The sequence below is a fragment of the Molossus molossus genome, unplaced genomic scaffold (assembly GCF_014108415.1).
Source record: "Molossus molossus isolate mMolMol1 unplaced genomic scaffold, mMolMol1.p scaffold_m16_p_13, whole genome shotgun sequence".
In the NCBI taxonomy this organism is placed as follows: Eukaryota; Metazoa; Chordata; class Mammalia; order Chiroptera; family Molossidae; genus Molossus; species Molossus molossus.
In genome coordinates this window covers 66730415-66743228 of record NW_023425348.1, presented here as the reverse complement: position 1 = coordinate 66743228, position 12814 = coordinate 66730415, and the positions used below count along the sequence as shown (strand labels likewise).

Sequence of the window (12814 nt, the reverse complement as noted above, 5' to 3'; positions counted from 1 at the left end):
TTATAATAGTTATTAAGTGGGTGCTTTATGAGTCATACCTGTCCCTAAACATACTCTTTCCTCCCAAGAAATGGAGGGATGTAGATACTGTGCTATGACAAAAGCCCCCTAGTCTTTGGAATGTGTCTTCACTCTGTCACTCTGCCATATGTGGACGTGTCTTATATTTAGTGCTCAGATAAAGCCAGTGTGTTTCATTTATCTGTTTAAGTAAAAGTAACATGTGAATTTGTTGGTGTCTCGAAGGCTGTCATATGTCTTTAAAATGCATGGGCTAAGAGAGGGATGTATGTGTGTGTGTGTGTGTGTGTGTGTACATACATACACACATATTTATACATCTAATAACTCTAAACTCTAATATACTTAGATTTTGCAAAAAAATGTTGATAAAATGCTTCCCAAAATGACACATCTTTGTGGAACATTTCAAATAATTCAAAACTCAGTGTATTTTAGAAATTAAATTATAAACAACAGACTTCCCATACTATGCATTCAAGATAAATTATTTAGGAGCTAATTTTACTAAGTTTGGTCTTATAGTAGGATATTGAGGGACTCTGATATTATACCCAGCCTAGTCAAAGTTAATTGTATAGAGAGTTACTACTCAGTTTTTCTTTATTAATCCTCACCCGGGATATTTTTTCCATTGAATTTTTAGAGAGTAGAAGGGAAGGAGGGGGAGAGAGACTGACAGAAACATCAATGTGAGGGAGACACACTGGATGCCTCCCACACACACACTGACCAGGGCCGGGGATCAGACCTACAAGCCAGGTACGTGCCCTTGACCAGGAATCAAACCCATGACCATTTAGTCTGTGGGCCAGTGCTCTCCCTCCACTGAGCCATACTTCTGAACAAGATGGAATAACAGTGATTAATTTTACCTCTTCTGGAAACAACCAAAGAACTCACAAAATATATAGGCAAGATTTCAAGATAGTGGGTGTTAGGCAATGAATGGTGATCCCTGAGAGGTGGGCAACAAATGAAGTGAGCATTATGATTGCCTCAGGTTACTACACTGATTACTAGGGTGCACAGAGAGGCAATCCAGACAGCACCCAGTGAGCATGTCCATGAGGAGACTACCTGAGGAAAGAATATCTGAGAGGATTAGAGACAGGAATAGGGCCTATTCCAACTGCCAGACTGGAATTCCCCATTATCCACAGCGCATTAAGTAGAGTCCACAGAAAGATCTTGCTTTTATTGTGAGAAAAGTGCTAGACAGAGCACTGCTGTGTGCCCATTTCACAGATCTTAAAATCAAGATCCAAAAAGTTCGAATTATTTTCAAGTAACTAAACTACAATGAGATATCCCTACACATCTGTTAGAATAGTTAAAATTAGAAAGACTGACTATCCTAAGAGTTAGTGACTATGAAGAAAACTGGAACTCTCATACACTGCTGGCAAACATGTAAAGTGGTGTAAACACTCTGGAAAATAGTTTGGCAGTTTTTAGAAAGTTAAATTTGTACCTATTATATAATCCAGCTATTTTATACCTATGTATTTATTTACCCAAGAGAAATAACAGTATTTCTCTACAGGAAGATTTGTTAGACAAATGCTCATAGCAACTTTATTTAAAATGGTAATCACTTAAAACAATCCCAAAGTCCATTAATAGATGAGTGCATAAACAAACTCTTGTATGGTCATATACTGCAGAACTACTCAGCAGTAAAGAGGACTAATATACTAATAAATGTTACAATGTGGATAAATCTCAAAATGATTATGGTGTGTGAAAGAAGGCAGAATAAAAAAACCCCACACTGGCCCTGGCCAGTTTGGCTCAGCGGTTAGAGCGTCGGCCTGCGGTCCGGAGAGACCGGGGTTCGGTTCCCGCTAAGGGCGCGTACTTTGGTTGCAAGTTTGTCCCCGGCCCTGGTTGGTCGTGCGGGTGGCAGCCACTCGATGTGTCTCTTCACGTCGATGTTTCTCTCTCTCTCTCTCCCTTCCTCTCTCTCCCTCCCACTCTATCTGTACAAAAAAAAAAAGGAAAAATATCCTCGGGTGAGGATAAAAAACAAAACAAAAAACCCCACACTGTATGACTCCATCTACAGAAAATCTAGAGAATACAAAGTTACCTACAATGACAGAACAGGCAGAGCTGGGTGGAGTTGGGAGGTAGGGATTATGAGGGTGTTTGAAGAAAACTTTCGGAAGTGATAGATATGTTCGTTATTTTGATCATGGTGATGACGTCATAGGTGCATATATGAAATCAAAACGCATCAGTTTATACACTACAAATTTGTACATTTTGTTATATGTTCATTATAATTTTAAAAAACTTTCTTAAGTAAACAATAGTAACTGAATTTTAGCTTCTCGAACTTGTATGCACAGTAGAATCACCTGGGAAGTTCTAAAATATGCTGATGCCCACCCAGGTTCCAAACCCAAAGATTCTGGGTATTACTGGGCTTCAGAAATTTGAGAAAACCTCCAGGTGACGCTTAAGAATGAACAATTTGAGAACTTTTGGTATGTTATTTCATTTTTTCCTGTAAAACTAAAAGTATCTTAGTTTCATAAATCTTCATGGAAAATTCAAATGTAATCATTAGCAATAAAAATAATCATCTTTTCCTGAAAAGAATCTAGACATCCTTTCAAGAGAAACTCTGTGTCTATGATGGCAACAATCAATTATAAAAACAAAGGGAGAGACAACATTTAAACAGAAATATACTCGTTCCGTAATTGCCGCAGATGACATCTTATGCCACTGTCATTGATGTGGATTGTTGAAAGTCTTAGGAACATTTAACTTTGATAAAACGCAATTTACTCCAGGACTTTACTACCTGGAGCTCAGGAAGGAGTGAGGGTCCACACTCACCTTGGCATAGATACAGCTTTCGTTGAGTCTCTGCAGCGAGCAGTTCTTTTCACACAGAGGGCACATGAAGACTTCAGTAGCCTTGCAAATTTCTTGGCTTGAGAAATCAAATAAGAAAAAAGAAAGCATAAACCTTCAATGTTTAGGAAGGTACTTAGCTCCTATGGTCAATTCTGTGGGAAGCAGCAACAGAGGGGCGGAAACGGAGACATGGACATAGTAGGACGTGGTAGACAGGTGAGGAAGAACTTAAGACTGTGGCTCCAACTTGAATTTCTAGGATATTTGTGATACAGAGGTTTCTGTTTGCTTCTTTGTTTTTAAAAATCTCCATCCAGATAATGTAATGATCATAGGCTATATATATACATATATATATATATATATATATATATTTTTTTTTTTTTTTTTTTTTTTTCTTTACTGATTTTAGGAGAGGGCAGGTGACAGAAAGAGAGAGAGAGAAACATTGATGAGAGAGAACATTGATTGGCTGTCTCCTGCATGCTCCCCACTGGGAATTGGGCCCACAACCTGGGCATGTGCCCTGACTGTGGTTTGAACCAATGACCTCCTGGTGCATGGGTCAACATTCAACCCCTGAGCTACACCAGCCAGGCCACAGGGCATATTTTTATATGGGAGATACTTGTGAGGCTTTGTTATGAAGACATTTTTACACATGATTTCATGCCATGCAGGATAATTTTGTGAGGAACACCCAAGGGAATATCAACCAATCAAATCATACAGGCTTAGAAGTGGCTGAGCTGGAATCAAATCTGACTATTCTGACTTCTCAAGTCTATCGATCTTTCCCCTGGATCTTGCTGCCTTAGAATTACCAAAATGAATAGCATCCATAATTCACACAACTTCATAACCCCCACCACAGTAAATCCGTGCATCATGTCCATTGGAAATTTGAGACAGCTAATTCCTTCCTTCCTTCCTTCCTTCCTTCCTTCCTTCCTTCCTTCCTTCCTTCCTTCCTTCCATCCATCTTTGCTTTAACTTGACACACACTGTCATGCTGACATGACATAGTTTTTTATTTACTGAAATATGGTATATTCTCTATTAGAATATACCTTTATAATATCTGTCTCTTCAGTTTCTTGCCACTACCTTTTAAAATATCTCAGCATACATTTTGGACAGGACTAGGGCATCAAGAATAACTTCGCAAAAGCCTCACAGCTTGAGAGTTTACAGCAACTATTTTTAAGATGTTTTGTGACTCTGTCATACATGGTTCTTTCTCATTGACTATCCCCAGAATAAATTGTCTTTAAGTGAATCTGCTCTGGAAATGATGAAAGTAAGTTCAAGGCTTCTGAATATATCTCTGAACATAAAAATTTAATTGTGGTGTTTGCAACAAGAATTCCAGTTTTCTGAAATGTCTACAATCCAATAAAGCAAAACGCCATGGGTATTTCAAGTGCTGGTAATGTATAATCTCAAGTTGTAGTAAGGATAAATATAAGAATACTGTTTAGTAATACAGGGCTTCACAGTAAGCAGAAATGAGTTCATGTCCATTCAGTTTAGTCCTCACTGCAATCTCCTGCAATGGTAATTATCTTCACAACTGAGAGGAAACTGATGTTTAATCTCAGTGAGTTGCTCAAGGTCATACAGCTAACAACAGGTCCTTCAGGGAACTGAATACAGGTCTTTCTGATTCTGGGTCTAATTCTCCACCAACTATAATATATCTAAATAAAGGACATGTTTGTTTCATATTAAAAGGAACTTTCCTATCAAAAACAAATGTATCAGTGATGATGATGATATAATGGGTCCTGTATATACATTCCCCCACTTTCACACACATCATATTTTTAGTGATCAGATGTCTATATGAAGTAGGAGGAAGCAGATAAAGCATACATTTTAAAAGCCCCAAAGAAGGAGAGGGTTCTATCTTCTCTTAGTAATACTACCAATTTGTACAAACAAGAAGAATTAACATGTCTTGAAGGAAATTTAGGTTAAAATGGGCTTTCTATCATAATTCATTGTGCTTCAAGGATGACACGAAGTGTCCTGCATTGAAATCGCACACTAAAATGGTAACGTCAGTTTATGCTACATCATCTTTCTCATTTCCCAAAATGGTCAAAAAAGCACCAAGTCTAGAAAGCCAGCCATCAGACTGAGTCCTATTTTTAATTCCAGAAACACTAAACTCATTTTCTATAATGAGCTCAAAGCTTAACTTAATACGTAATAAAAAACATTAAACAATTTTTTGACAATGTGTTTTTTGCTTGAAATAAGGGATTTGAGACTATCAGAAATGTATTTGCTTTTACTTAACCACTAGAGGGAGAAAGAGAGCTCAGCATGATTGTTTCTTCATTTCTATTGCTGAGCTGGAAAATATAAACCATTCCTTGAATTGTGGGTTTCTTTTGTTTTACGTCTATTGTCAGATCTACACATTAAGGGACTGACTTAAAGGAAATAATAATTGCCACCACTTAAGATAATGGGAGGAGGTAGCAATTTGTCCATTTTAGGGTGGATGTCTGGACCCGCTCCAGGGTCTTGATGTTTTCCGTGACAAAGCACAGAACACGATGCTTGGTGATGTTCATTTTGGCGAATTGGGAAAATGTTTAAGTAGGTGTAAAAGATAGTACAGAAGCATGAGTAAAGCATAAATTTTAGAATCAGATATAATTATCAGGGAAAAGCAAATCAAATCATGAGGCATTAACTCATGCCTGTTAGAATTTCTATTAACAAACAAATAAAAGATAACAAATGTTGGCAAGAATGTGGAAGATTTGGAACACTTGTACATTTTTGGTAAAATAGTATAACCACTATGGAAAACAACATGGAGTTTCCTCAAAACATTAAAAAATAGAGCTACCATGTAATTCAATAATCCCACTTCTGGGTATATATCTAATAGGACTGAAATCAGGATCTTGGAAAGATATCTACACTCCCATATTTATTGCAGCATTACCCGCAACAGCCAAGATATGGAAATAACCCAAATATCCATCCATAGATGAATGGATATAAAAATGTGCTATAAACATACACGGATATATTATTCAGCCTTGAAAGAGGAGGAAATCCTGCCCTATGCAACAATATAGGCGAACTGGAGTGTACTGCACAAAGTAAAATGAACCAGTAGCAGGACACATACTGCATGGTTCCACTGACATTAGGCATCTGAAACAGTCAAACTCCTAGGAACAGGGCAGAATGCTATTTCCCAGGGGGCAGGGCAGAGGGAAATGAGGGTTGCTGTTCAAGAGGTATTAAGTTTCAGTTATGCAAGCTAAATAAGTTCGAGAAATCTGCTCTACAATGCTTTGCCCATAGTTAACAATACTGCAGTGTGCACTGAAACATTTTTTGTTGACTTCAGAGAGAGGAAAGGGGTGGGGGGGTGGGGGAGAGAGAGAGAGAGAGACAGAGAGAGACAGAGACAGAGAAACATCCATGTGAGAAAGAAACAGTAAACATCCATCGGTTGCCTCCCATACGTGCCCTGACCAGAGCTTGAACCTGCAGTCTAGGTAAGCGCCCTAACTGGGAATCAAACCCACAACCTATTGGTGTACATGATGATGCTCCAACCAACTGAGCCACCTGGCCAGGGCTGCAGTTAAAACATTTTTGAAGAGGGTAGATCTCATGTTAAATATATATATCAGATAGAGGTTTGAAAATTAGTTGACCATTTGAAATAGATGATGCTGTTAAGAGCCTTTAGTGCCGGGGTGACTCTTGCCTCCCCTGACCAAGTCATTTACCTCTCTGAGGATCAATTTCTTTATCTCTAGAGAGAGATAATATCTAGCTGGGATACCACATAAGGGCTATTGATAATGCGCCTGGCATACCATAGACAGTTAATAAATGAAAGAAACAGATGTCAGGAGATGGTTGGAGAGTTCCTTTAGGACTCAACCTCTTTAGAAAAGTTGGTCAATACCGAAGACCACATAAATGTCTCGGTGCATTTTAATGCCAAAGAGGAAAGAATGGGCTAGAAAGTGGGGCTTTCTGTTCTTTCTCTGGACCTGAATCCCAGGGAAGCAGACCACATCTATCTGCTTGTTCATTTTCATACTCCTACGGTATGTCCTCTCCCGTGCATAAATCTGACCACATTTGATTATGCAAGACCAAGATTACATGTAAATCTATACATGTACATGTACATACAATAAATAATCTACAACTCAATTGTTACATAATTCTACTGCAGGGCAATTAATTAATATGACTTTAACTTATATGGACATACCTGGTAGAAACATAATAAATATAACCCAATCCTCAGCTTTTGAACATTTTGTTTCTTTGCAATAAACAAAAAAGAGTTTAATAAAATTATACTAAAATCCCTATATGCATATATGCATAACCAATGGACATAGACAACAATACTGTGAAGAGGGGGGCGGGAGGAGGGTGTCAATGGGGAGAAAAGGAGAAGCATCTGTAACAAAAATACATTTAAAAAAATTATACTAAAACAAAGCAACACAAAAGGCTCTGTGTCTTTCCCCACCTGTCACAATAACACCTACAACTTAACTAGTAACTATGTCTGACACCTTGAATGGAAAATTTCAGCTCCATAAAATTTTGAAAGTCAAGATATTCAGTGAAGCTTATCTTGATTTAGAATAAAAAGTCTAACAAGATTTTAATTATAGTGTGATAGAAGTAGCAGAAATAGAAAACCATAAAGCACTGAAGAAAAGAGTTTGCTAATGCCTTTTAAAACACTCCTTGTACTGAAGGTTAAAGAATACTTATCTCATACAAAGGAGTCTAATTTACCCCATTGGTACATACATCAATAGGAACAAATCTATTTCTTTCATTGCCTTTCGTTCATTTTCAGCTTTGTAGGGGTGGAGGCGGAATCTATGGGACATAATAAAACCTCGAGAATAGGTAACCTTGGCACCAACTTGAACAGTAGCTAGCTGTCTAAGAATTATTTTCTGTGTTAATTCATTTTAAAGAGTGTTTTTCTAACACCCTAAAGACTCCACCAGAGAACTGTCAGAACTAATAAACACGTTCAAACACATTGCAGGATACAAAATCAATAGACAATATCGCTTGTATTTCTATACACTAACAACAAACTATCAAAAAGAGAAACTAAAAAAAACAATCCTATTTACAATTGCATCAACAAGAATAAAACACTTAGAAATACATTTAACCTAGCAGATGAGAGATCTGTACACTGAAAACTGTAAGACATTGATTAAATAAACTGAGGAACAGGAAGATGCTGCCTTCCAGAGTGGTAGTGATTTTGTCAAACTCTGAAATAAACCTACGACTAGATGAAATGCTTTTGAACAGTAGGTGGTTTTTCTTGTTGTTGTTTTCATACTGATTATCATTTGGACTTCATGCTGAGATATCAAATCAAAGAAGTTGGCTATGGAGCAGAATTCATCTCTAGGACAATGAAAGTACTTTGTTTTGAGGAAAACTGTTGCACATATTCATACATGTGCATTTGAATATCATAGACATATTTTTCAAAATTTAAGGAAACAGATTTTCACGATTCCCTTAACTGTCATGATTACTACCTAGTGACAAGCCCTGGTTAAAAGTTGGAAGAAAACAGAAGTGCTGAGCTTTGAAGGAGGGAAGAGGTGTTTTTTCATATTTTGAATTGTATCCTACAAGGTTGAACTTAATGATATCCTTGAGATAAATGAAATAGAAGATGCTGCTAAGAGCCTTTAGTGCCAGGGTTACTGTTGGCTCTGCTGAATAATAATGCATTGTTCTAAATGGATCCAGAGACATGGAAGTAGGGAACAAACTGACAAACCTCAGAGGGAAGAGGGTGGGGGGTGGGAAGAGATAAACCAAAGAACTGATACGCATATATGCAAAACCAATGGAGGGTGTCAATGGGGGTAAAAAGGAGGGGCATCTGTAATACTCTCAACACTAAAGAAATAAAGATAAATAGAAAAAAAAGAAGGCATTGTTTCTATATCCAGATATTGAGTTACCTCGACTTTAACAAAACAATCACTATTCTAATACACATGTGATTTTTGTTGAACCTTATTTCACTATCTTGATATCTTAAGTTGATGCAAAAAATTATTACAATATCTGTTCTTACAGAGAGTAAGACGATAGTAGAAAGTGATTTTCTGTTCTCAGGAGAGCAAGCTGCTTAGAGCAAGGTTTATGTGGGACGAGTATTTTGCTTAGACATCTTTAACTATGTAAGGTTTCCACATCAGCAAAAAGGGATACTCGTCTCCAAGTGCGGTAGTAAAGGATATATTAAATGAAACAACATATTTAGAAGGCTTTTGTATACTGTGAGTGTTAAAAGAATTGTAGCTATATAATTATGTAGAGGGCATTCTAGATTTCCAAATGCTAAAATGTAAATTGTATAAAACTGTCTATTGCATCATCGAATTATTATGTGGCATATACTAGAAAGAGAAATTTGACATAAACAATTTTAGAACTTATGCAAGAGCATTTGCATATAATAGTGTTATTGTCATAATTAACTCACTAATATTAATGACAGGAAGAGAGCAAAGGGAAGGCGAGACATTATAAGCACAGTCATCTTGGATGCTTCACCAGGAAGCTGCAACTTCACGCTCCCCAGGGAAATACCTGGGGGATCACAGGGGGAAGAAACCAAACAAAGGGTGACATGGGTGCATGTGCAGTGAAGTCTGGGTGGGGTGACATAGGGAAGGGACTTGCCTGTCAGTCTGACCTGGGAGAAAAACAACTGGCTAGGAGGTAGAGCCACTGCAAGCATGCAAAATCTTGCAATGTTAAAATCCCCAAGGAATTCTCTCTCTTGTTCTGCTCTTCTCTGTGCTCCTGCTCCCTTGCTCCATGACCTGCACTCACCCATGCACTAGCCCACCCCATGGCCTTGGTGCCTCATGGGCCATGGCCGGCAGACCCCACATGCAGTGGACTGCAGCTGGGAGCACAGGCTAAGCCAGCCAGATGCTGGGCTGGACTGTGCTTTAATATGGAGCGGAACCTCTGGGCAGTGACTTTAATCTTAGTTCTGCTGAAGACAAGACTGGACTTTTTCCACCGCAAGACAGACGGAAATGGGACCTTACTTTTACATCATCAATAAGGTTTCCACGCTACCTCATTCTCCCATGGGGGCCTCAGGAAATTATTTTCCCCATGGTACCCCAAGAACTCCACTTCCAACAGTACAGGTGGGGACATAGAGGGCACCCCACTGATAACAATAGTAGAAAAATGACCTTTTTAATTGTGATGCTTCCCTACCAAAAAAAAAAAAAAACACAAAAAACCAGCAAATATATTGCAGTACCATCACTTGTTTTTATAGTCAGTTTTATCATAAAGTTTTTGTCCAACCAGAAGAAAGGTCAACAGCTTTCAGTAAGTCTGTTAGTAGCTTACCTTACTTGACTTGCATTCATTGTAAATATTCCATAGAAGAAAACACACAAGCCAACCAGTGCTGCCGGAATCAGCATTCCAGTATACCATCCCAGCCACGCAAAGTAGAGCCCAATCTTTTCACCAAAATAGAGCCTGCATGAGAAAGCAAATTGTTAGCTTAAGGCAAGATAAGTGACACTACAAATGTTGATGTCACACGGAGTCAGAATTTCAGATGGACCAGCTCAGCCCCTTGTTGGCTCCAACAGCGTTCTCTTTTTTTTTTAAATCCTCACTGGAGGATAGTTGTTTATCACCAGATAGAGTGGGAGGCAGGGAGAGGGACAGGGGAGAGAGAGAGAGAAACATTGATGTGAGACAGACACATTGATTGGTTGTCTCCCGCAAGACCCTGACCAGGGCCAGGGACCAAACTGCAACAGAGCTACATGCCCTTGACTGGAATTGAACCTGAGATTCTTTGGTCTGCAGGCTGACGACGCTCTTACTGCTGAACCAAACCAGCCAGGGCCACGTGGGTTATCTTAATTTTCATGGTTGTTCATGATTCTAATAATAGTGACACTGTTTATCTTGAAACATTGTCCTCATAGGAACAATTTTATAAAGTATGTTTAATTCTGTGTCAAAATTCTTAATGTGGTTCGTGAAGCTTTTTAGAAGCCAATTCTTGCTTTTCTCCATCCTCCTAGTAGAATCCCTTTTCGTTTACTGCACTCAGGGCTGTGATACACCATATTGCTTTTAAATTAGAAAAAAGTGTCCTCTGTAGGAGGATGGGGAGAGCAGGCTCGATTTCAGTCTCCATCGGCACCCCTTGGCCACATTCCCTTATGCCGGACAGTCTACACAGTTATGTCACAGTCCCTCAACACATTTCAGGTCTGCGGTTCCTGGAGCCTAGGATTCTTTGCTTGGTTCATGCTGTGGGATATCACATTTCACCTTCTTCCCGTGTCTGGCCTGTACGTGCCCGTCACTTTATATCACTTCTTCCAGGAAGTCTTTCCTGACTTCCTCTCCAACCCCGGGTTGGATGTCATGCCCTCACCCACGTTTCAGCACCCTCAATGTATACACTTATGGCAGACACTCGGAGTCCCCCATTCCTCCCCCTCCCGAGACTGAATGTCGCCGGGAAGTGGAATGGCTTGTTTTACTCTCTCTCCACAGGAAGTAGCCAATGGCTCTAAGGGAGAGAATACATTTTACTTCCGTTTAGCTGTTGAATAGAGTCTATATGGAAACGGAAGAATAATAAAGCATATCTAAAGACTACTCAATCAGCCCGGCCAGTGTGGCTCAGTGGTTGAGCATCGACTCATGCACCAAGAGGTCGCCAGTTCGATTCCCGGTCAGGGCACATGCCCAGGTTGTGGGCCTGCTCCCCAGTGGTGAGCATTCAGGGAATGGCCAATCGATGTTCTCTCTCATCGATGTTTCTGTCTCTCTCTCCCTCTCTCTATAAAAAATCAATAGAGGAAGAAAAAAAAAAAAAAAAAAAAGACTACTCAATTGCTCTTTCTTCACCAAGTCTACTGTTAGTACCAGCTGCCCCGGTAAGAAATAATAATTTCTTGAATTCTCTACTACTTTTTGATCTCCATTTCCTAAAAATTGGTTCCATAACACAGAGTCTTATCTCAGCAATAGTTTTAAAGATTGGTGTTTTACAGTTCATTTGGGAATATTGCACTGGGCAGTGATTCTCGCTGGGAAGAAAGTCTCCTGTTATTTTTTCTTAACAAGATTTCTCTTTCTGAAAATCATTCTTTTGCTACTTTATGTTCTGTATTGTGCCAACTAAAATGTGTCTGTTCTACCAGGTGTAGACATAAAGTCATCCTCCATTAAGCTTCATCTATCGAATATTTTGTTTTTTGTTTTTTCATTTATATCTCCTACCAGACATGGACTATTAGTCTATTTATTTTCAATACAATGATAATGTTCTCCTTTGAAACAGAAGAGTATTTTAATAACAGGTATTACAACAAATCCTTTGTCCCTTTAAACAAGCGTTCAATTGAAGATTGGAGTATTACTAATATATCAAAATATCTTGAGACTGATTATAGACTATATAGATAGACCCCTTATACAGACACTATTATACTGAAATTTTTAATTACATATTATTAAAAGTTAACAGGAGTAACAATCATATTTGACAGGAGTATAATCACCTGAGTTACATCAGGTTTCAGATCTGTTTCAGAAGAGGAAAGAGAGTTCTACTACGCAAAGAAGGCTGATGAAAACGCCTTGACCGAGAGCACTGCATTCACCATCTTCCAGGCTAAGTGTTCCGTAAAGGGATCTCAGAAACCGTGACCAGGCAGGCGGGGAGGAGGAAAGAGGGTGGCTGTCACGAACCATCACACTTCACCCACAGCCCTTCTGTCTGATCTGTCTTATGTTGGCCCCTATGTGACATTTCACGTGAGGACCAGGTTCTGTTCTGAAACAACCTTAATCATAA

The 12814-nt window shown here is 38.9% G+C and overlaps 1 protein-coding gene across 1 annotated transcript in view; it reads right to left on the bottom strand.

The window, feature by feature from the left end:
• ANO3 (anoctamin 3) overlaps positions 1-12814 on the bottom strand; it is a 108602-nt gene that overhangs the window by 72051 nt on the left and 23737 nt on the right. Inside the window, exons 8-9 of the mRNA XM_036259058.1 lie at positions 10330-10464; positions 2872-2968 (exon numbers count right to left, since the gene is read on the bottom strand). Coding sequence (XP_036114951.1) covers positions 2872-2968; positions 10330-10464 — 232 coding nt within the window. The remainder of the gene's footprint in view (positions 1-2871; positions 2969-10329; positions 10465-12814) is intronic.